Source organism: Alexandromys fortis, unplaced genomic scaffold, assembly GCF_014885135.2.
Source record: "Alexandromys fortis isolate MF-2015 unplaced genomic scaffold, M_Fortis_MF-2015_v1.1 scaffold_23, whole genome shotgun sequence".
In the NCBI taxonomy this organism is placed as follows: domain Eukaryota; kingdom Metazoa; phylum Chordata; class Mammalia; order Rodentia; family Cricetidae; genus Alexandromys; species Alexandromys fortis.
In genome coordinates this window covers 9,759,239-9,785,511 of record NW_026067907.1, presented here as the reverse complement: position 1 = coordinate 9,785,511, position 26,273 = coordinate 9,759,239, and the positions used below count along the sequence as shown (strand labels likewise).

Below are 26,273 nucleotides of genomic sequence, written 5' to 3'. Positions count from 1 at the left end.
TCTCAAATTTATTTTTAATATCTTAAAGATTCCCAAATATGTTTGTTAGTTTAGATTAGCAAAGTGTGAAAAGCTCAGCTTTCACTAAGAAAAGGGCAGTTTTTACAATGTTCTAACAAAGTTTTACTATGCAAATTAACTTTTCTACTGAGGAGGAAAAAGCCAGAAGAGAACCTAGTGTACAGGCAATTCAAATAATGAGCTCCCACTAAGTCTACTTTCCCAACACAGTAATAGCTTCACAGACCTCCAACTTATTACCCACCCCCTTTCAAAACGGTCTTTTCACATAGCCTTGACTGCCCTGGAGCTACTATGTAAACTAGGTTAATATCAAACTCAAGAGATTTGCCTGCCTCTGACTCTTGAGAACTGGGATTATAAGCATGTGCAAAAATGTTCAACTTACTCAATTTTTAAGAAAAACACAAGCCAAAAAATAAATAAAATCACTAACATATAACAACCCATTCTTTACTAACAAATGTAAATGATAAAAATTACTTACTGCAGGTACCAGTAACTTCTTCACTTCTTCAACTGCTCTCTTCAGCTTGATTTCTGCTCTGTTCTGAGCATCTTCCACAGTGATTAGTACATGTAAATCTTCATTTAGATGCTCCCAATTAGGCTTGCCTCTGTTTTGCTCCTCCTAAAAAATTTTTTACAAAGCTCAATGTCACTAATACCGTTTTCCAAAGACAGAATATATATTCTGTAACATGAACCTATTGCTAGTTGCTTAAAGCCATGTTTCTAGTATTCTACTACAATGATATTACAAAGATTTTCAATTATTTCCCAAACCCAAATCAAAGCCTGGCAATGGGACTAGTCAGTCAAATGAGAACTCAATAAATAATCAATGCTGCGCCTACTATGTATCCAGCTGAGGTTGTAAGTGACCAAGACAACCATGAGTGATAGTGCTGCTACTCTAGGAGTCCTGCAGAGCCATTTCTAAAGCATAATGAGTCACTTCTTTACTCATAAGAAAACAAAGTTATCAAGGTTGAACAAGTCATTTACCAATATCACGGCAAACAAGCTGCTAATTTAGGAGATGAATCAAACTTATTCTCCAATTGAGTGTGCTTCCATTCATTACAACACTTTAAATAACACTGGTTCTAGTCAATACTAGGAAAAGTATTTTGAAAAATAGGTTCCATCATGTAAAAGAAATACGTACTTTTTGATGTGACTATTTCAAGTAGTAATTATGGCAAAAGTAAACCATAGCCAATGACTGTTGTAATTGTTTAACTGTATTTCTACTGACCTTTACTTTTAAAAATGAACTATTCAGTTGAATGGAGCACTCTTGCTCTTGCCCACACTCTAGTGAAAACCATGCACATGTGAGTAGCACTAAATGGACGCATTGAGTTTTAAAAAAATAAAACTAAAAAAGATGGACATGAAGTCTGAAGATCAATGTATGTATGGGAATCCCGGGGGGAATTGGATGGGGTTAGATTTGATGTTTTATTGTATACACATACAAAATTTTCAAGTATTAAAGCAAAAATGAAATATACAGTCTACTCTTGCATTGTATCAAATCCTAAATACATGTTTTGTAGGTGACTGTCTCTCACTTCTGTGATAACTTCTGGTTACCAAGCAAGGAATATATGTACATATTCCTTTTAGTATCAAACTACTTGCAAAATGAGGGCAGGCAGCCAAATACAGACTTAGGCAACTTATGAATGTACAAAGTCTTAAACTTGAAGAACAATTTAAGATTGTGAGTGTAAATATGATTGGTACACAGACTTAAAACAAATTATCAGAGGTAAAAAATAAAAAAGATCTTTTTTGTCAGACCTTTAAAGAACATAAGTCTGTTACTGTGATTGCAGTCAAGGGAAGTAAACTGATATGATAAAACAGGCTTTTCTATTATGTTTCACATTGGGGACAAACAATAAAGACAAAAGTAAGGTCTACTAAGTACCAAGTTTTATCAACTAGTGACTTTAGTAGGAAAATGTACCTACATAGTCAAGGCTAAATGGATCTCAACAAAAAGTAGCAACAATCAAACATTATGCAAACTAGTTAGCCTAGAGCCTAACTATTTTCAGTATTACACCACACCACATTCCTTTTAAAACATATTGGCAAAGCTAGGTTCCTGGTGGTTACTGTATTTTAAAAGTACTTCCAAGAAGACATCAATGTGAAATAAAATGGTGGCAATGCATCATCGGAAAATCTAAAGAGTACACAAGAAAACAACTACAAAAGTAATCAATAAATATTAACTGTGGCTACTTAAAATATTTTCAATTTTAAGATTATATAAATACCAATTCAGTTACTTGTCAATATTTAATAAATAAAGGGATGGGCTCTTTCTTTTTACCTAGGGTACGCCATAAAGAAATGTGAGGGCAAAGAATCAATGAATCAAGAAACTGGGACCCCAGGCGTCATTTACATGGCAAAGAATACAACACACACATAATACTTCTGTGGCAAGACTCAATTTAAAAAGCAAATTTTAATGCTAAAGGATTTTTTATTTCCCACCAAAGTTTTAATTTATTTGTTTACTCATTTATCTATTTATTTGTTTTTTGGGGGACAGGGTTTCTCTGTAGCTTTGGAACTAGCGCTTGTAGACCAGGCTGGACTCGAACTCAGATCTGCCTGCCTCAGCCTCCCAAAAGTTGGGATTAAAGGCACCACCACACTGAAAATTTTATTTATTTTTATCCCTCTGGTAGACTTGGGGAAAATTTCTGTATTGCCTTGTAAACTAAAAATGTGCTCTTATGTCTAAATAAATTTATCTATCTACCTATCTACCTACCTACCATCCATCCATCCATCCATCCATCCATCCATCTATCTATCTATCTATCTATCTATCTATCTATCTATCTATGCTTTTCATTTCTAGCCAAGACAAAGAAGCAGAAGCAGCAAGACTCACTCCTCACTCTACTGACACAACCAAAGTGTCTGAGACAACAATCACAAACTAGAAATTAGAGACTGAAGAAGAGAAATGGCAATGGTGAAGGCGCAGGGACCAACCTGCAACTACCCAACTTCATGGCTTTAGTCTTGGTCCACACACCTGTGAGTCCAGAAGAAGGAAAGCAGGCAAAGCTGAAGAGGGCTGGAGAGCTCTCAAGCACTACAGGCAACAGTTCCTAATGCATGCTAGGGAGAGAATTCTAAAGGCCAGGAAGCAACCAAAGGATTCCACATCACAAAGTACCTAGCTCTCTCACATGGAGCTAGACTGAAACATCTCATGATTCACCAACAGCATACCAAAGGGAAACAATTCAACCTAGTATGAGCTACAGTATTGCCTAATAAATTACAAAACCAAGAACTAAGGGAACCACAAAAACAAACAAACAAACAACAAAACTTAAGGGAACTAAACATTTCCAACTACCACAACCACTTGCCAGGAAAAAAAAAAAAAAAACAACAATAAACTAAGTGGCATTTTAAAGAGTAATAGGATATCTTCCCAACAATGTAAGATTCTCTATCTACTGTCTAGTCAGAAATTAACAGTCACCAGGGCTGGGGAGATCACTAGGTGAATAAAATGCTTGCTCTGTATGCACAAGAACTAAGTTCAGATCCCTAACTCTATTAATAATAAATAAGTAAGTAAGTAAGCGTGGGCATAGAGGGCTCACTGGTCAACCAATCTATCTGAAACAGTGGACTCCAGGCTCAGAGAGAAACCTATTTCAAGAAATAAATGGGTACTATACTGAGCAGTAGTTGCTCTTCAAGAGAACCTGGTTCGACTCCAAGAACATGGCAGCTCACAACTACCTTATCTGAAACTTTAGACCCATGACATTTGACTCCTTTTTCTGGCCCCTGTTGGCATTGTACATACATGCTGTATAGACATACATAAAATAAAAAATGAATGAATGAATGAATGAATGAGGTAGAGACCTGGGGAGAAAGATGCTCAACCTCATGCTATTGCCTTTGTGTACACGCACACATGTGAACGAACACATACACAGAATGGTGGTGGTGGTCATTAAAGATTGTATGAGATGAAAAAGGTAATTTAAAAGAAATCTACTAATAACAAATGTTATAATAAAGACTTCAAAAGCTATTATGTCTTTATAACGTATACATACACTAGCAGGAGATACAAAAACTAATTCAAAACATATCAGGAAAGATTAAAAATAAAACTGAAATCATGACTTACCACAGAAATTTTTATTCACAGAAAACACAAAAGTCAAAGAACTTAAAAAAAAGATATTACCTGCCTTGTAGGAACAAAGAATAATTTGCAATATAATCTGCCATTATACTTTAATTTACTAAAGGAATAAATTTCTGAGTGATAAAATTTTTGAGTCTTTAGAATTCTGTTTTGCTATTCTTACCATATTTGAGTGAGATTCTAAGCACATCTTGGGCGGAACACAGACACAACAGATTAAAAAAGTTTTGTCTTGTTTTTTAAGACCAATTTTTATCTTCTAAGGTCATGTCAAATTCCTTTCTCGCAAGCCATTTTCTAGGTTAAGTGAAAAGTATCAAGAATTGGGAGAAAGCACATGGCAAAACAGACATCTACACAAAATACTTTTTCTTCAAAGAGAGGACCATTTATAAAATTTCAAGAGGACTGACATGTAGTCATTTAGCACAGAGAACTCTTCCCAATTGGAATCATGATGTTTCTTTGTTTTTTTTTTTTTTTTTAATGTAGCTTTAAGGCACTTTCAGTGGACAACCATTTCTTTAAAATAAATAAAAAATTAACTACTTATTTTAAAGCTGCTACATTTAGTGACCTAAAAGTAGGATTTAAAACACCACTCTAAACATTTGAGACACAACTACTGCTTTGATTATGTGGTATCAAGTCTGCCAGTTTTGCAGTTTGAGACTCAGTTCTAATTACAGAACTTGTTTAAATAAAGGAATTCTGTAACATGAACAGCATCAGAGCAAACTGACTGTCCACCCTGGAAAGACTCTTTGAAGTTTTAATCTCCAGTCAGGCAAATCAGAACAAGATATCTGTCCTCTTGTGCTCTTAAGGTGAAAGCTCTCTAAATCCCTTGGAAAATGATTTTATAAATCTAAATATACTGAAACAGACCAGTTTCTAACAAGTTTTATCATTAGGTCAAATATCAAAACCCAACAATTTTCAGTTATATATATTATCTTAAGTTAGTTTAAGAAATATGTATTTAATTAGTGAGGAAAAAAAGACACCAAGAATTTAAAGGAGAGCAAGGGAGAAAAAGATAGGAGAGTCTAGAGGTAAAGTGATGGAAAATGTTATAATCTCAAAAAAAGAAAGCATCTGAGCAGAAAAAAAATGGACATAAAGTACATTCCACACTGTACAATTCTTCCAGTCATAAAACTAACCTCAAATCCTATTTCTTAAATTTGAGTCAAAACAAAAATCCTGCTTTGCAAACAAGAAAAATTTACTCATACATAAATACCAGAATAATTTTTATAGCTTATTGAAACTGTTTTAAGAAAAATATAGGTAGCAAGAATTAAGCAAATCCTCATTAAACTGAGTCTAGACAAGAACAACTTCATTCAAAGAATTTGTATTATTTAATGTCAATTGTTTTCTTAAGTTTAAAACAGAAGATGCCGGGAGTGGGTGAAGTATGTTCGCAGTCCCAGCACTAGAGAGAAGCAGGTAGGAGAATTCAGTTTGAAGCTGGTTTGATGGTAATAAATCCCACCTTAGTCTGAACTACACAGTAACACCCTGAAACACACACACACACACCAACTATGGATATAAGAAGTGACCCCAGTGCTGAATCTTTACACAATATACCTAACAGTGTCTGGTGTACAATGAGTAATTTATTACTCTACTCTTCGTTTTCACAGATTTGAATCTTTTATATCTTCGTGAGTGTTCTAGATATTAATTTCCATTATTTGTTATTAACAGCTCTACATTCAACTGATGAAATATCAAATGTAGTAGTTCCTAACATTTACTCTGCTAGCAAATACTAAACCCAGTTTTATCATCATGTACTTTAACTCACTATATTAGGCTAACATATACCATATTTATGCTAGAAATTACTTCCTAAAATATACAGGAAAGTATTTTGCATGTAATAAATACTGACGAAACATTTGATAATAAATTATTTTACTATAAACTGAAAATAACAAGTAACACAAAATATACTGGCTAAACATTAATTTATGCCCCGGACTGTGTGGTGTATTCTATTATGAAAATGTTACTTCACAGCTGCCCTTGTGGCATTTTGAAGCCATCACTACCAAACAATTGCAGAATGACTTGAATTGAGTGCAACAGATCCAAGTGGTGCTGGTTCACATCTTTAATCCCAGTGTTTGGGAGTCACACACTTTTAATCCCAGCACTAATGAGCTAGAAACAGGAGAGATATGGCTGGGTGGAGAGAGGTATGTAAAGGGGAAAAGACAGGAACTCCGTGGAATGTGGAGTCTGAGGATTCGTGGAGACAGGACCTCACCATTTCAGTCTGAAGATCTGATAAAGGTAAAAAGTTTTTCAAGTGGTTGGCTGCTTTGCTTTTCTGATCTTCAGCTTGAACCCCAATATCTGTCTCTGGGTTTTTATTATTCGTACCACACCTTGGCAAGATAACAGGTACATAATTTATAACTGTTTGGGTTCCATGGTGCCAAGCACTCATCACATATTACTATGATTATATGATTACTGGAGTACTAGGTACACAGAAAATTTTGAAATGTTAAATTACTTTTCTTGATTGCAGTTTTTTTTTCCTTAGTATCAAAGTTAGAATCAGTAATTTTTTTTAAAGAAGAGTATCAGACCATGGTTAAATAGGCTCAGTAAACAAATATTTTGTAACGTTTAAGATTATCTTAAAAGTTATCTGCTTTTGCCTGAAAATTCATAGCTAGGTAACCAACCAAGATCACAGAGGTAATCTACAGCAACATTTTAAAACTCTACAGGTATTTCTACTGCACGGCTAGGAGACAGAAGGCAGACACAGCAAGGGAACACCTCTATACTTATTTAATGATCTGAAAGAAGAAATACCATCTGGTAGAGGTAAATATATAGAGAGATATAGTTAATTCTGGATTATTTAAATGGCTACTGATTTTATGAGCAGTCCTTTCTCTAATATTTAAAAAAATCTTTACTACAATATTTCACATACCCATATGTAGGCAGAGTTTCTCTATATCTTGACAGCCACTCCCAAATAACCATTCATATTCTTAATATTAATTATACAAGTTTGACCAAAAGTTTAGGTTTGTCTCCAACTAGATCTTACAACATATATTAACCCACTTCTATTAATCTATGTGCTGCTCCGAGGAGCCTCATTTACCTCATCTATGAAATTTCCATGTTGTTTCTACCAAGTCTGGCTTGTGCCCACCCTTCTCCCCAGCATTCTCTCTGTCCCCAAAATTCTGCCTAGCAACTGACCAATCAGGTTTTTATTAACAATGAGAACACATTTTCACGGTTTTCAGAAGGATTATTCCATGGCACCAATACCTGTGTTTTTTTTTTCCCTAAAAGATCTATTTTACATAATTTGAAAACTGAAAGATTCTCTGGGCATTTCTCATTTCGTGCATCTATTATACAAAACCTATAAAACTAAGACTTTGCTTCTGATATTTCATTTACATTTGGCTAACAAAGTAATTACAGAAATTTTTCATATATTTTTTCTGTAATCTGAACAGCAAAGCAAAACCATAACACAGTACAGTTAGTACAGCAAGGCACAGTGTCACACCCATCCATTTCTCTTCAATGTTTTCATTTCCTTTGGGTGTTTTTGCAACATCATCCCTCAGAATCAGACAGGTGCTTATTTTTTTAAATTTAAAGACATCATTTTAAAAACATTCTTTAATGATGCTGTTAGCAAAGCCCGTGTCAAAAGCATGAACAGTGTAGGGCTAACAGAGGCCATGCCAAAATAAAGTACCAATGTCAACCATCTCACCAACTCCCCATTTTATAAGGTTTACAGGTAAAAAGTTTCATGAATCCTCCTATGTAAGTTATAGTTACATATTAAAATTTTATAACTTCCAAGAAACCACTTTTGAAAATGCCAAAAATTACTTGCCATCTAAAAATCATATTACATTCACAACTTTTTTACTGGCATAAAACTGAATTTTAGAAAATGTTCTATATATGATCTATGTTATAATATTAATTGCTATTAAATGTTAGCCACCACATTAATGATTTCCCTGGTCATGGACAGCTCCACTCCATTTAAGACAAGAATATCTAAATTACATAAATCATAACTTTGCTCAGACCAAAACCTACATGACCACTCTCCTTCACACTGAACATATTAACATATGAGTTTGAGCTCAACACCAACAAAACCACTAAGAGCTAGGCAGAACACAGGGGCCCGGCTGATCTATATCTTCCAGAAATATCTAACACCACTATTTCTTAGTCAACGATGAAATTAACCAAAACATGGGGAGCTACTGTTAGAGTGATTATTTGGTGTCATGGATTCATAAGTTGTGGTTGGTGCCTTAGTTAGGTTAACTCTAGCTGCCAGGATTCCCATTTAGGCTTACTGCTTAGGGTAGCCCGTAAAATGATTTGTTCCTTCTCAAGAGCAGAAAGACAAATGAGTAAAAACATCCATGTATGGCTTTCAAATTCCTAGCTCTGAAATCCTTCACTGCGTTCTTCCTAATGTTTTCACAACATCTACACCTAATTCTACTGATCTGCAGCATTTCAGCCATTCTAAGAAATTTCTTTTTTTATAGTTTATCTACTACACATTGTGTGTATGGCGTAATAGGGGTGCAGTTGCCCGATCCTGCAAGGGGACAACTTTTGGAAACCGATTGTCCTTTCCACTGTGGATCTGCAGGGGTTGAATCAGTGTCAAATCTGCACAGCAAGCATTTGCCCACTCAGTCGTCTCAAGGATAAATTCTAAGTCATGTTAAGTGCCACAGCAACATTTTTGAAGCCTGGCATGTCTTACTAATGTTGTGAGGCATCAGTCAAACACTGCTGTTCTTGCACAGCCACTGCTGCTGTGATCCCCATGCTTTAAATCCTCACCAAGATGCCCAGAGAGTAATGCTTAGCCATTTTTCCAAACCAGTTTCTAATGACAGAGGATATTAAGAAGGCTGCAAAGACAATGAGGTAGGATCATCTTGTCTACTGCTTGCTTAGAAGGTCCTGGTTTCCTTGGTTAATGCTCCCCTTTACAAATATGGCAGAAGCAGAGGTAACAGCCCTTTGCATCCCTGGTACACACGAGACTCAGCTATAAATATTGTTCCTGCTTTTGCTGTCAACCAGAAAGTCTACTTCCAATCAGGAAGCACTCACTGGTCTTCGATAAATGCCGCACATAGTGGCCCTGGTCTGCCAGCTTCGGGAAAGGGGCTGGAGGTTGAGTTTACAGACACAGAGACAGATCGACACACTGACCTCCAAACGCTGGTTCAGAAAGCCCCAAGAATGCCCCTTTATTGTGTTCAGGGGCAGATTATATAGAGATAGCCATGCACCAGCCAAACCCACCAGAAACCACTCTCCTGCCATCAGGAACTCCTCAAGGTCTCGTGCTCAGAGCAGCTGTAGGCACTCAGATCAGGGGAAAACAAATTGTTTACAAGAAATCCAGGATCTGTGGTCTCACTGCTCCCAACATCTCCACCCTAAATTTTTTTTTATAAAACAGAAGACCCTCCTGTCCACACAGCCTTTTGGTCTCTACTGCACCTAGATTTACTTTGGCCAGCACTCTATTGAACCTGTACTCAGCAGAGAGTGACAGCATCTCCTCAGGAGAATACTGGCTTTTGGGGAACACAAGAGAACAACTTAAGCCTGTAAGGCAGATAGATTCAAGTATCCCAGAGCCTTTAAATTTGGACTTTCAAATTTAAATTAAGAGACTGCCCTATTGTAGGAGCAGGTAGACTTATAGCTAGTACAACAAATGTCTAGTTCACATCTGTTAATATTGCTAATGCCTCTTATGTGGTGAAACAACTCAATGGCTACTTGAATAGCCCTTGAAATGTTACAATTAGCACACCAGATTCTGTTTAGCCAAAGGGATGGTTGAATACCATAACCCAAATGGGAGGCTGGGTCCAGTGGTAATTGGGGACCCTATTGCTGGCAATCTTAATGCCTGTTGCCATGGGTATTCATTTCTGAATTCTGTGTAAGATCAGACAACCCATGAGAATGCAGCATATGGTCACTTAGCAAGTCCTTCTGAGCCTGTTGGCCAGTAACTTGAACATACTCCAGGTTTGGTTGCAAATACTGCTCCCAACAGATAAACATGTGTTGAATTGTGGCAACAAACTAACTTGTTAGTTTAGTTAAGATAAAAACCAGACTTTTCATAGTCCCTGACCACAACACATATTAAAACTTCATTCTTAAAGTTCCTATATTATCAACACTCATGACAGCACAGACTACTATGACATAAAAAAACACGATTAAAAATAAAGACACTTCTTCCTTTAATGTGTATCACAGTAAACAATGAAAAGATTAAGCCAACAAAAAGCTATTAAAATGATACAGCTATTAAAGATAATAAATTCATTGTTTTTCAATTTAATGCACATTTTGCTAATTTTCACAAAAACATCATGAGTTCATCTTCAGTATCCTTGTTCAATAAATTCCATACCTATCAGAACATGTTCTTTATTGCTTTCCTTCTCCTAACTTTTCATCTACTTCAGTGCTCTTTATAAAGTGAAAACACACCTCTCTGAGGAACACTCTTAATTTTCCATCTCAAGCTGATTTCTAACTCATACCCTCGGACTGGAAACTTTGATACTCCTGAATCTAACAAGATTTTCCTTATAGAACAAAACACAGTGAGCATGCCTAGCATCCAACATACACTTCAGTGTTCTCATTGGATTTGCTTCACTGCGAAAATGTGTGCCTTAAAGTATTTCTGGTACTTTCTACTTTACATATTTTTAAGGCATGGTATTTGGTAAGCACAGCTTGGTGACCATAATCTTTTATCATATCCTAGAAATTTCTATACAAAGAATTAAGCACGAAAAAAGTTTTAAATTATTTTCTGTTCTAAATGCTTTCTTTTATTATAACAAAAACCCAGAGACAGATATTGGGGTTCAAGCTGAAGATCAGAAAAGCAAAGCAGTCAACCACTAGAAAGATCTTTCATTTCTACCAAATCTATAGACCAAATGGGCGAGGTCCTGTCTCCACGAATCCTCAGGCGTCACACTCCATTGAGTTCTTGTCTCTTCCCCTTTACATTCCACTCTCCGCCCAGCAATATTAAAATTGCTCCTGTCTCTAGCCCACTAGTGCTGGATTAAGAGTGAGTAAGTCCTAAACACTGGGATTAAAGGTATGAGCCACCACCACTGGATCTGTTTCTGGATCAATCTTGTGTAGCCCAGTGTAGCCTTGAACTCACAGAGATCTGCCTGCCTCCTCCGTCTCCAAGTCATGGGATTAAAGGTGTGTGCCACCACTGCCTGGCCTTAGCTTTGCATTTTGATCTTCAGGCAAGCTTTATTTATTCAAATACAAATAAAATATCACTATAATTTCTTACTTTTTATAATAATTTGTTTTTTTAGAGAATCTATTCTTATCTAAATTTTCTAATATTTGTCTCAGATTTCCTCATATAGCAAGATATACTGGCACATACCTGAAATTTCAGTGCTAATGATGTACAGATAGGAGGATCACGAGTTTTAAGTCATACTGGGATACATGAGACTCTGTCTCAAAACAGTTCAATACACGTATTTCCTCAAAAAGGTCTCTAGGATATATCATGCTCCATTTTTTCAGATACTAGTTATCAGTATTCTCTACCTGTTGTGAACCAACCTAATTAGAAGCTTTACCTCCTGTGCTGACATTTGAAATACAGATATTCAGTATCGTCACATTTCTTTATTGTCCTTTTTCAATTTCACTAACTTCCATCTTACAGCTCTTAGTTTCTTTTTAGTTTATACTAAGCTTAGATTGCTGGTGTTTGCTGTTTCTAAGCCAGAAAATATTTATAAATAAAATTCTCCTTTAAACAAGTTTTTACCTCATAAATTTTGCTGTCTTGTAATTTTATATTCATTCAACTAAAACTATTTTCTGGTTTCCACCCTATGACTTGGCCAATATGTCACAGAGTTGTGATGCTTATTTTCAAAATATTTGGTACTTCATTCCTTGATGGCCAAAGATTACATTATAAAATTCTCATCTTTTCTTACTCCAAGACATAACATAGGTTCCATTCTAGTGCACTTAGAAGAAAATGTGAATTTCCCAATGATGAGATACAATATTTTAGCAATGCCCAGAAGGCCAAGGTAGTAGGGATAAAGTCCATCTCCCCTTCCCCCAGTGACTTAAAAACTCCTTATGACTGTGAAATTACTCTTTCTACTTTTATCTAATTTTGACTCATGTTTTAAAAGTTCTGTATTTAGGGTGTTAGTTCTGATAAATCATTACAAAGTTTTCCTTTTATTTCCTCTTGAAACTACTATATTTTACATCAGAGACACTTAACTAGTTTCTAGAAAGACTGTTTCCATGTATCTATTTCAACCTCCCTCTATCTTCCTATTCAGTATTCTTTCCTTGTGGCATAGCTCTTGATGTGCTTTCATGAAAGCCTCTTCTGAGGTGCATTTCTTCCACTGTTACTTAAGCAATTTCTAACAGGGCTGAAGCTGCAGCTCCATTTGAAATTTTCTCCATGTACATCTATTCTGTGGTTCTCGGTTTTCCTTTCCAGACTCTTCTGTACCCTAACCTATCAGATCCACCAGCATTTTCTTATTCATTTATTTTATTTTATTTTTTTCGAGACAGGGTTTCTCTGTGGTTTTGGAGCCTGTCCTGGAACTAGCTCTTGTAGACCAGGCTGGTCTCGAACTCACAGAGAGATCCGCCTGCCTCCGCCTCCCAAGTGCTGGGACTAAAGGCGTGCGCCACCACCGCCTGGCCATTTATTGTATTTTTAATGGATGTTATGTGTTCCTGGTTGTGTGCAGGAACTACCACCAGAGGTGAGAAGACATCAGATCCCCTAGAACTAGAGCTACAAGTGATTGTGAGCAACTACGTGGTGCTAGGAGTCCAACCCCAGTCTTCTGCAAGAGCACCAAGTGCTCTTAACCACTACTGGGCCTTCTCTTCGGCCCCTGTTGGAGTATGTTCCATAACTGCATTGTACTTTTTAACTTTAGTAGCTTTCTAATTATACTTCTTAAAGAGCAGTATTTTATGGTTGTCATCATGGAAAGAAAAGTTACAAATTTGTTTTTAAATATTTATTTATTTATTATGTATACAGCATTCCTTCCATGTATGTCTGCAGGCCAGAAGAGGACACCAGACCCCATTACAGATGGTTGTGAGCCACCATATGGTTGCTAGGAATTGAACTCAGGATCTTTGGAAGAACAGTCAGTGCTCTTAACCTCTGAGCCATCTCTCCAGCCCCCTACCTACTAAAGAATTCTTTATATTAAATTTTCCGGCCCGGTGGTGGTGGTGCACGCCTTTAATCCCAGGCAGAGGCAGGCGGATCTCTGTGAGTTCGAGGCCAGCCTGGTCTAGAAGAGCTAGTTCCAGGACAGGAACCAAATAGCTACAGAGAAACCCCGTCTCGAAAATCAAAAAAAAAAAAAAATTAGATTTTAATTTTATATGATCTACATACATTTACTTGTTTGCTATTTCACATAATGTGTAGAAATTTTGTAATCACATAGGTCAACATATATTTTCACATAATTTAAGAAATCTATGTTATTAAATAACCATTATCTTTTATAAAGAAATTATAATGTATCCGGTAAGGCCTACTTATCAGGATATTTACTATTACTGGTGTCAGCCACTTCCTTCTAAGCAACCAATTTTCAGTTATTATAATTTTTCATTAGCCTAAAGGACACTCATTCACATTTCCTAGTGTAATCAGCATGCTGACAATCAGTTCTTGTATCTTATTTCACTTAAGAGTCATTTTTACTAGTTAGATAATTCAGGTATTTGTGTTCTTTTTAACAGTCTCGTTTTTAGAAGCTATTTTCCTCTTTCCATTTATTTTCTGCTAAATTTCAGTCATTTAATGTTTTTTATATAATTTTCTCTCCGCTTTAAAGATTTTTTTAAAAATGTAATAGAAACAGAGAAAATGGGGGGCGGGAGAGGCCCTAGAAGAAAAGGTACAGGTTAGTGACTTGGGAAAAGTATATATTCAAAAGCACCAAGGTTTGTTACTAAAGCACTGTCTCCCTATGTACATATACTCTTGAGGACTTGAGTTCAATCCCCAGAATCTGGGCAAAAACATCAGGCTCAGTGTTATCATAATAATTCTAGCACTAGTAGGTGGGGACAGGTGGCTTAACATCACACCAACCAGAGATCCTACTCAAAAAATAAGGGACAGTATCTGAGTGATGACAACTAGGGTTGACTTCTGGACTTCACAAGCACACACATGAACACACCCACACACAAAAAAGGGGGAAGGGGATACTAAGGGTAGGAAAGTTTCAGCAGGTAAGACAAGTGGCAATAAAATAGCCTGGTAACCTGTTTGGTCTCGGTGAAAAGCAACTCATGAAGTTGTCCTCTATTTCCACAAGTGTGCCACACACATACTATGCCTGGCTTCAACTTCATGAGAGTAACTGAAACATCTGTTAATTCCACCTCAACTAACAGTTTAAATAAAAAAAAATAAGGTTTTTTTTTCTAAGAATGAGGGAAATTTTTCAGAAAACCATAGTGTTCTTAAAAACAAAGTTTAGTAATTCTAAATTTCAGGTTTAGAATAAACTTTTTTCAAGAAACAAGAAAAACTTTTGAAATGAGAAAAAAATAGTTTAAGGTGATAATGGTTTTGTGGTTTTTGTTTCAGGCATTTCAATAGTCTCCTGGCTCAGCCTAAATCCTTGAATCTTAAAGACATTGGTCTCATGCTGAACCTATGTTTTCCACAGGTACTGAATGACTAAGAAGAACTGGCTTGACAGTAATTGAAACTAAAATATGTTTTAAGCCTTTGTTATATATGTAAATTCAATGTGAAAATATAAAAAGAGCTTTAAGTAGTCCGAAAACCTTGAAATTAATGGCTATAAACTTTCAATGGCGTTTAAGGACTTTAAGGATATAACATCTCTCAAATTAATAATATAGTGAAAAGAAAAATCTACAAAAACCCAAAGACTCATATTATGGCAAACAGGTTAACCTCAAAGGGCTTTTAAAAACAACAACATAAAAAAGCTGTCAACTAACAGTTTGGGAGGGGAGGGGGTTCTTCCCATCAGAAAACCAAGTATATTCTAGCAGTAGTTCTAGTTGAGTGAGGTCAATGGTGTAACCACTGCTCTCCATGTCAAACAAAGCAGGTAACTGAGAGTCGTTCTGGCACCATCCCTTAACCAAAACACCCAATGGATACACAGCAATGGCTCTCAAAGCTCAGGCTCTGTTACAACAGGGCTCCACTGTGTGTCAGAGTCACATTCACTTCTGTATTACACAAGCACACATTTACTGCTCAGCCAGACACCTATAATTAAGCACAAGAAGACTATAATGCTAATATTCAGGCTAGCTTGCAAGTTTAGAGTTCCCCTCCTCCCCAGAAGGATGATTGCCTTTCATTTTAAAGTTTGAAGTAGCTACAGTTCACTTAGTTTTGATTACATAGCAATTAGATATGCAAATACACAGATCCAGAAAAATACATTTTCAGGCTTCAGATTGTGAGCAATCAGGCCCATTCTCTTCTCTTGTACATACAAGCAAACTCATTAAACAACTATTGTCTCAGGGCATGTCTGCCTCAAGCTCCCCCACCCACTTTGGTAATGTCATAAACAACCTGAATACACTGCAGCTGCCATCTATCTTTCTTTTGGTGACTTCCTAAACGTGTACTCGAAAGCACTGCATGGGAAGCATGGAAAATTACCAAAGAGGAGAATATACATGTTCTAGCCTTAACACCAAGTTACTAAGGCTAGATGATGCAAGACCCGTCATCACAAAACTGACTAAAATTACTTTTTAATATACAATTTTAAAAATTATTGTGTATTAGCTCATGTCTGAAATCTAAACATACTAGGTAAGTTGAGGAAGAACTGTCTTTAGTTTGAGACTTGTATGAACCATTTAATAAATTCCAAGCTAGCCTGAGCTACAGAATGCAATCCTATCATTAATTTTTTTCTACTAAATGATATCAGTAATTAATAAGCTAAAACAAGTGGGATCAGCAAGATGGCTCAGTAGGTAAAGGTGCTTGCCACATAAGCCTGGCAACCCAAGTTTGGTACCCAGAACCCAAATAAAGATGGAATAAAAAAAAAAAAAATTCCACAGTTGTCCATTCACCTACACATCTACAAACACATACCTACAAACACAAACACGCACACCCTGTACAAACATATCATTCACAAAAAAATATACACAGCCAATAATAATAAATAAATATTTAACTACTATAAATACTCAGGGTCCAGACTTAAAACGCTTGTATATACATTTGTGATGAGGTGAATGATACGCATGGGGGAGTTTGTTCCATTTTAAAATTATTTCAAAAAAGCAAGTTAAAAAAAGACATTATATACTGTTAAGCCTTTATTTTTCCAGATTTACTAAACAGATTTTGCCTGAAAGTCATTCCCAAACAACAAAATGGTATCAGTGAAAATAGAACTCACTTTTCCTGTACAAAAGGAGCCATTTGTCACCACTGAGGACTTCAACCGAATCATACAACTGTTCAATTTTTCCTCTCTTATGGTTTCCGTTTTTACAACCGTATGTAAGCTGGTGGTGTTATGGTCTAAATTTGCTGCCCCAAATTCAGAGTGAGAAAACCCACAATAAAACAACGGCAAGTTGGATCTTTGAGGAGGTAGTCTGGCTTCAAAAGGAGGGAAATAATATTATCTATCTCCCTTTCTGTTCCTTACATCTGTTCAACCACACTTCTCTTTGTGGAGGATAATATCAGTGGAGTCTCCTATGGAGTACAACACGGAGCAAATACTGGATCCTGGGAGTACCTTGATCTTTGGAATTTTACAGCCTCAAGAAAAGCAACAGCTTCTATTCATTATATACTACCCATTCTCATATATTTGGTTACAGTGGCACAAATAGACCTTGCTGAACAATGTGGTTCTAGAATTTTAGTTTCCAAAAAAAAAAAAAAAAAGCACAGGCTTAGACTAGTTTAACAGCAACCAATGATAACATCCGTGTGAGTACAGCATTTAAACTAGCTTCTAATTGTACAAAATCAACACCAAGAATTTAGGGGAATTTGAGCGACCAGGGACAAACATCAGAAATCTTGAATTTTGCCACAAAGATTACCATAAGGTATCTTGTAACTATGGACAATAGAGAGCATGACAGATCATCTGTGGAATTACACACACCTTAGCACACAGCATGCCCCATTTCAAAGCACTACCAACATCATTTGGCAATTATCAATTTTTATTTTCCACCAAATGATTCCTAATACCATGTCAAATTATATACATATATATTAATTTTTACTTAAAACCTTCCACCAGTTACTCCTGTATGTGTATAAACATAAAAGCATGAGCTGTTCACTACAGATTTGTTTTCTACTGACAGTAAGTCTACAAAAGAAATCTCGTATTTTAAAGTGTACAGTAAATTCCAATTATGGAACTTTTCTGAACAGTTACACTTCCTACTAAAATTTTAAGATAACTGAAAAGATCGGAACATGTATTTAAGGCAGATATGACACAAAAATCTTAGGCTATTAGTTAATCCCATTAACTAATGGAAAGGTTAAGTGCCCTGTCCTGTATATAGTATTCTAAATTTGATAGGTTAAATGATTTGAGAGTCCTATAATGAGTAACTAAGAACCCCAGTGCTCTGGGAGCAAACAAAAAGACTGTTAATAATCACATCACAGCAGTTATACAGCTTGGGTTATTTTGGACAAATTAAGAGATAAGGACATACTTCTATAGCCTCACACCTATTATGATATTGAAAAAAATAACCTTCACATATCATCAAAACATAAGGGGGCAGGTAAGACTCAGAAGCATCACTGCTTGTGTTTTCTCTTTTCTCTTAAAAATCATGTCTTTTATTTCCTCCAAGAAAACTGGGAAATAAATGTAGCAAAACTAGGTAAAACACAACAAGTTAAGTAATTTCCTGGACAGTAAGACTCAATCCCCAACCAACACTCAGTAGCTATAAAAAGCAAAAAATAAATATTAAGTTAATAAAAATTTCATTTAAGTAAGAATTTTAAAAGTAAATTGTCAAGTTTTTCTTATACTGAAGCAAACTATACCATTATAAAAGCAATTCAAAATGTTTGTCATTACAATTGTTTTAAAGGGTAAAGTAATAAAGTATATAAGAATGGAATTTACCTACATTATAAAATGAAGTAAAGATATCAAGTAAGCAGACTTGATATTGAGGAGAAATTAGCTAAAAGATGTAAATTGTAACTCAACAGAAAATGGAGACTACAAAAAATACTTTAGTCTCTCAGAAACAACAAAACACCATTAACTAGGAAGTATAAATGAAATTACAAAAACATAAAAAAAAAATGGGCACAAGTCATTAACCAAATTCTGAAACCATTATGTGTAGCACAAATAATAAAAATCCAGAGATTGACATGGGGGGTCAAGCTGAAGATCAGAAAAGCAAAGCAGTCAGCCACTATAGAGTTCTTACCTCTACCTTGAACCAAAAAAGACAATCCTGCCTCCACTAATTCTCAGAATGAGGCTGTGCCTGAAACCTGTTTCCTCCCATCATAAAATCTTCTCTAGAGCTGGGATTAAAGGTATGAGCTGCCACCACCACCTGGATCTGTTTTTGGATTGATCTTGTATAGCCCAGGGTAGCCTTGAACTCACAGACATCTGTCTGCCTCTGTATCTTGAGCCTGGGATTAAAGGTATGTGCCACCGCTGCCTGACCTCTAGTCGTCACTTAGTTTAGCAATCTAATTTTCAGGCACACTTTATTTATTAAAATACAAATAAAATGGAGACAAGAGTGTTATGGGTGGAGAGTGGAATATGAAGAGGAAAAGACAAGAACTCACTGGAGTGTGACATCTGAGATCCGGTGGAGACAGACAGCAATCTAGGCAGTCTGAGGATTGATGGTTCAGTCTGAGCATTATTAGAGGTAAAAGGTCTTTCTAGTGGCTTACTGCTCTGCTTCTCTGATCTGCAACTTTAACCCCTTTATCTATCTCTGGTTATCTAATCTGGGTTTTGATTATCTGTGCTACAATTATGTAAATATCTATTGGAAATATTCTTGGTTATAAATTTAAAGCTGACCAGGCACATGCCTCTAATCCCAGCACTTAGGAGACAGAGGTAGACCAAGTTCTAAGGCCAGCCTGTTCTCTAGGACAGTCAGGAATACACAAACAAACAAACAAAAAAAAAAAAAAAACCCTGTTTCAAGAAAAGAACAGCAACAACAAAGAAAAATGAAAACCAAAGAATTTTAAAAGGGAAAAGTTAATCTTATGCTATAGTAAAAAAACATATGGCAAGCACTACTGTTATCCACCTGATTACAATGAGCATCAACAGAAAGAGCCAACCCCATACTTTTTAACTGCTAAATGTGGTATATTGAGAAAAAAAAAAATCACATCACTTGGATATAGCAATATGAAATCTTTGGAATGCGATAAAGGTATTTTTTAAAATATTTTCATCATTTTAAAGTTCTGTATAGATGTCTATGTGTACAGTTATGTGCACAAGAGTACTGACATCTGTGGAGTCCAGAAAAGGGTATCACACACCCCGGAATTACAGGAAGCTGTAAGCTGCCCAACATTAGCACTGGGACTGAAGTCGGGTCCGAGGCAAGATTGCAGGTGCTCTTAACTGCTTATCTATCTCTCGAGTCCTAAGAAACTATATATAGCACTGTTTTAAAGAAATATCTCTATTATAGGGATAAATAATAATAATGTCTGTGGCATATATACACTTGGGGTGTAAAAGTCAGTTCTCACAATATGTACTAAAATCATCAAGAATTCTGAACCCTAAATTCCTGCTCTTAGAAAAAAATGGGGTTAGGCTTCATGAATACATGAGGTCACAACATTTATAAAACTAAGTTTTATATATGTTCCTGTTTAAAGAAACTTGTTAAAATTTTAAATATCAACTGCTGATTTCATTAACACTAAACAAACAGTCAACAACTGCATCTAGCTTTTCTGATGTATCCTTCTGCTCTGTAAGGGAGCACAGCCTTTTGCTCAAGAACATGACTAGACAAGTCCCTCAGCAGCATACTTAAGGGAATATCTGGAAGAGAAGATCGCCAACAGAAAGGAAGCATAGGCATGAGGTACTAAATAGTCTGTGATGGGAACAGGGCGTGTTGTGTGAACGCTAAGGCAGAAAGGCAGTGTCTCATCTTGTTTCGTCTCAATGGAAAATCTTTAGATGATTCCTTTCTGTCATTATGCATGTTTCTATGAGTAAATCCAAGTATCACAAATATTTCTGAGTTACAAATAAGTCTTTCCAAGTTGGTAAAATTATATATAGAAAATATCGCAAACGATGAAGAGCTATGTGTGCCCCCCAAAATAAAATGTTAAAAATTACACCAAACCAATTTTAAAGCACAGAAATTCGCTGTACTTCTAAAAAATAAACAAAAGCAAACAAAATCCCCCATGTATTTTATTTCAAATGTGTGTCTATCTATGCACATGTGCCCACAATCCAGATGTGGCTTTAGATACCCTGGAGCTGGAGTTGTATTCAGTTGTGAGCCACCTGCTTTGGGTGCTGGGAACCAAATTGCAGTCCTTGCAAGCACACTGTATATTCTTAGCAATGGAGCCATCTCTCTAATGTTCATTGTAACTACTATTCTCACACCTCATCTATGAGTATAATTTTTTATTAAGTAAGAATTAAAGGACTTGCACTTTCAGAGCAGTAGAAATGATCCCTTAATTATGTTCGTATCTTTTAATTTCAAAAAGATTCCTGGTTTGAGTATTTTCATTTTCTGATGAAAGAGGATCATTATTTGAAATCGTGGTTGGCTATGTAGACTTGGTTGGTCTTCAACTCTGATATCTACCCTCCTCTGCTTCCCCAATGTTGAGATTAAAGGTATATGCCATCAGATTAACAATGTTTTAATGGATCTAGATTTACTATTAAAGTAAAAAAAAAAAATCACACTATAAATATACATGGTCCCAAAAAACACATAAGCATATAAACAATGATTAACTAGACTGGGAAAAGACTGGGATTTTTAAAAACTGAATTCCAATCAGGGTTATTTTTAAAAATACTAAAATACATGAAATCCTATTATACTTTTTAAAATTATTTTTTGAAAATGAGCTTAGTTGTGTTTCCTATCTGTGACGTCTTTTAAATCTGATGCCATTCAAATCTTACAGCTTTTGAATGAGTTGCTGCTAATGATGGCTGTCCACATTACATGTTTTCAGGCAATTTTTGTTTACTCTTTTGTTTCTTATTACTCAGTGAACTCACAACTTAGATGAGCAGACAGTACTAGTCAGAAATTAATTCTTTTAGTTTCAAAGATAACAATCATTATTAACAATTAATAAGGTGTCTTGACAGTCCCCATTTTAATCCTGAAAAGGGTAGGCAGTGATATCATCCTAGCTCTAACATGTTTAGTATACAAGACCATAGGTTCTATACACAGCCCCCAAAATATAATAATACATCTTTAAAATAAAAAGAATTTTTATTTATCTTAAAAAGTCCATTTCTCTGGTACCTAATTTTATTGCAACTAAGAGTGTTATAAAATTAAAACATTTTAAAATTAAAAAGCAACAAAAATTGTAATAGTATTTCACAGCTGAAGGACTAAATTGAAAAAAAATCTACTATAATAGAATAGAGTAGCTCACTAGACTCATGAAATTGTCCAATAATGAAGTTCTTCATTACAGAATTATTGAAAGGAACATCAAGCAATACAGAACAATGATAGAGACAAATGGCAAAACGCTAACAAAGGCAGTGAACAAGCGTCACTGGAGCTAGTTTACAACCTTGAAAAACCACAAGTTGCCACAAATTACACTGTAGACTGCAAACAAGTAAACCAAGGATGTTTACAAAAACTTGACAGCATTCTGACTGGCTAATTTTTTCTGTTGAAAAGTTTCAAATAAGGATAAATTATCTTAAAAAGGGCCATTTCTCTGGTAGATAATTTCTTACATTTAACAAAGAGATTGTCTCCAGTGAGTTTCCTTTTTCTTACACTGGTCTTTTATCCTAGATGGTTTGAAGAGAAAGGGATTTAGTCTCTTGCCGAAGAACAAATGCTAAGGTTTCAAGCTGAAATATCTCCTATGGATCCATGTGTCTGAACACTTTCTACCCTCCTGGTTACACTGTTTGGGGAGGATATGGTGAGGCCTTTAGGAAGTTAGGTACAGCTGGCAGACACAGACTATTGAGGTGAGTTTCTAAAATGGATGCTATGACAAGTCCATATCCCCTGAATGCAGCCTCCCTCCCTAAAGTCAGTTATCTGACTACGGTGATTTCAAAGTAACCAATACACTCGGTTTCCTTCTGCTTTAAAAGTTTAACATATCCCAAACTGACCTCCCCCCTCCAAAAAAAGGCTTCACGATCATTTATGACTTCCCTTCAGACCACCTCTTCCAATGTAGTTATTTTTTAAAAAATAATTAACATATTATAATATTAAAAACTGCTTCCAAAGGGAAAATGAATTCCTTCAACACAGCATTCAACTTTGCATTCAATGTCAAACAGCTTCTCCAATTTTACCTCAAACCTTTCACTATGGGAAACCAAGCACCCTCACCTACCCACAGTCAATCTTGTTTCTTGTACAAAATATTCTTTTAAAGAAGTAATCAGTAATGGACTGGAAGGAGGACTGTGATGTGAAGGCAAGAATAAAAGTTCAGAGAGAAAAAACATTCCTTACAAACTACAATCTTTTTCAACTGAGGATTCTCTGAAAAAGTCAAAACTTAATGTTCAGTTTAAGGCATAACTATATACAACTGGTTTCTCCCCAATACCTCTAAAAGATGCTCAGTCTCCTATATAACACACAGAAATTTAATTCTGTTGGTGATGCAGTGCAAAAATTAGCCAAAAAATGTATTCCAAAATACAGTAATTCTGTCCTGAATATAAACAGGTAACCAGTTACAAATAAAGAGAAATACAGAAGACATTCAATATAGTATTTAATGGTATGAATGTGTGTATAATAGCAAAAGATTAGAAATCTTTTCTGATTCACACAGGTCAATGTGTGGCAGTTTAAAAGAAAACTATATAGATATGTTTCTATAAGTGATGTTAAACAAGGGTGTTAAGTAAAAATAGCAATAAAGCAAGGTGCAGAAAATGTTCTGTTTATTGCAATCTATGGGACCAGTAAGAAATTATACAAGCGCACAGATACCCCTAAGATGTACTGTTACATAACTGTATAGAGGATGAGGAAGAAGAGATGATGATAAAAAGGGAAGAGGAAACGATTATGCTAGTGAGGTGGTTCAGTAGCTACAAGGATCTGATGTCAAGCCTGGACCTGGGTTCAATCTCTAGGCACAGTGGAAGGAGAGAAACAACGCCCACAACATGTTCTCTGGCCATAACATGAGCATTGTGGCTCACACTCAACACCACTACATACAAATATTTGTAATAAAGGCTTTTTACAAGATAAAATTAAAGGAAAAATTAAAATGTTAAAATCTACCCAATGGTAAGAGACTGAATAGGTAAACTGGGATTAAAGCAAAAGTTCTCTGAAAATTTCTCAACCAGGGAAGATTTGATTCGAAAGCACATGAATATTTTAAAAAGCATACATCAAGACAATAGTAGTGGGATATACCCTAAAAGGAATAGCAAGGTAAAATTGCTTTCATTGCCTACATCACCAGCAGTAGAGCTTCCCTGTTACTAAGACTGTTTTATCTTACCAGCGGAAAAGGAATCATCACTTTACATCAGTGAGGGAAAAAAAGATACAATGAACTGAAACCCATCACAACTGTTAAATGCATGGCAAGGAAAAGAAAAGCACAGCAAGCCTCATGCTGTAACTTAAGAGCATTTCTGGGAATTGATTCACTGTGTACGAGCTAGTGAGTTCTTCAAACTTTTAACATAAAAATTAACATTGGGGGGAACTTGGGAAACGGGATGTTTGGGATAAAGGAAGGTTGGATAGGGGAGCAGGGAAGCACATATCTTAATTAAGGGAGCCATCTTAGGGTCGGCAAGAGATTTGGTGATAGAGGGGCTCCCAGGTGCCCAGGGCGATGTCCCCAGTTAGTTCCTGGGGCAGCTGAGGTCAGAGAACCTGAAATGACCCTATCCTATAGTCATACTGATGAATATCTTGCATATCACCATAGAACCTTCATCTGGAGATGGATGGAGATAGAGACAGAGACCCACACTGGAGCACCGGACTGAGCTCCCAATGTCCCAAGGAGGAGCAGAAGGAGGGAGAATATGAGCAAAGAAGTCAGGACCACGAGGGGTGCAACCCACCCACGGAGACAGTGGGGCTGATCTATTGTGAGCTCACCAAGGCCAGCTGGACTGCTACTGAAAAAGCATGGGATAAAACCGGACCCTCTGAATATGGCGGACAATGAGGGCTGCTGAGAAGCCAAGGACAATGCCACTGGGTTTTGATCCTACTTCATGTTCTGGCTTTGTGGGAGCCTAACCAGTTTGGATGTTCACCTTCCTAGACCAGGATGGAGCAGGGAGGACTTTGGACTTTCCACAGGGCAGGGAACCCTAACTGCCCTTCAGACTGGAGAGGGAGGGGGAGAGGACTGGGGGGAGGGGGAGAGGAGAGGGAGGAGGAGGGGAAAAGGGAGCTGGGGAGGGAAATGGGAGGCGGGGAGGAGGCGGGAAATTTTTTTTCAACAAAAAATTATATTTAAAAAAAATAAAGTTACCATAAAGCTCTTAAAAAAAAAATTAACATGCTAGTAAGAAACAGGACCTGAGTCGGGTGGTGGTGGCTCACTCCTTTTATACCAGAACTCAGGAGGCAGAGGCAGAGGGAAATCTCTGTGAGTTCAAGGTCAATCTGGTCTACAAAAGCTTTAAAACTACAGAGAAAGCCTGTCTCAAAGAAACAAAAAAAGGCCGGGGACCAGCCTGGTCTACAAGAGCTAGTTCCAGGAGAGGCTCCAAAACTACAGAAAAACCTTGTCTTTAAAAAACAACAATAATAATAATAATAACTAAAAATAAAAACAAAAGCGATTTATGGATTGTGGATGGTTCTATTTTGTTTTGTTCAAGACAGGATCTAACTGTGCAGACCAGGCTGATCTTGAATTAACAGATCTGCCTAGCTCTGGTAATGCTGGGATTAAATGGGAGTGGCTAGATATAATTTAAACATGCATTTTTGAAAGAACATCTATAGGACATGAGAAGAACTATGAGTATTTGGTGATACAAAAATTAACATTATTATTACTTATTATTATTGAGGCTATTTTTAGAGCTACTTAATAAAATATTTAAAGTTGAAACTGTATGTCTAGAATTTGCTCCTTGAACACCCTAACACAGAGTGGGAAGAAATAGCAAGGAGATAAGAAAGAACTCTCCTGTGAAAAGACAAGAAGTGGTAATGCTGACTGATGGGCAAGTAACAGCCCAGTAGGCTTCTGGCTGTCTTGCTTCTATTTATTTCCACAGTGAAAAGATGCTTAAAAAAATAAATAAATCATATCTGCTTAAGGTATTATTCACGAAGAACACAGTATTAACAAAATGAATAAAATTAAGTTCTTTGGAGCTGTATTTATGCTAGATAATTTTTCCATTAGCTATCAATGACATTGAGACAAGAGACAAATGTTAATCCATCATGAAAATTTAACTAGTAAAATCCATGGGAATACTTCAGAACAAACAGAAGTGTTTACCAACCATAAAACTAATTTTTCTCTTTCAAAATACTTAGACAACAGTAGCCCTCCATTGAGAGAGAGAGAGAGAGAGAGAGAGAGAGAGAGAGAGAGAGAGAGAGAGAGAGAGAGAGAGAGAGAGAGAGA

General features: G+C 36.2%; 1 protein-coding gene across 6 annotated transcripts in view; it reads right to left on the bottom strand.

Annotated features, from left to right (window-relative positions):
- The window catches only part of Qki (QKI, KH domain containing RNA binding), a 116,033-nt gene that overhangs the window by 34,190 nt on the left and 55,570 nt on the right, over positions 1–26,273 (bottom strand). For all 6 annotated transcript variants that reach the window (XR_007590666.1, XM_050135873.1, XM_050135872.1 and 3 more), the window contains exon 4: positions 509–652. Coding sequence is in view for 5 of the 6 variants with exons in the window: in XM_050135873.1 (XP_049991830.1) it covers positions 509–652 (144 nt within the window). In the remaining variant the exon portion in view is untranslated. The remainder of the gene's footprint in view (positions 1–508; positions 653–26,273) is intronic.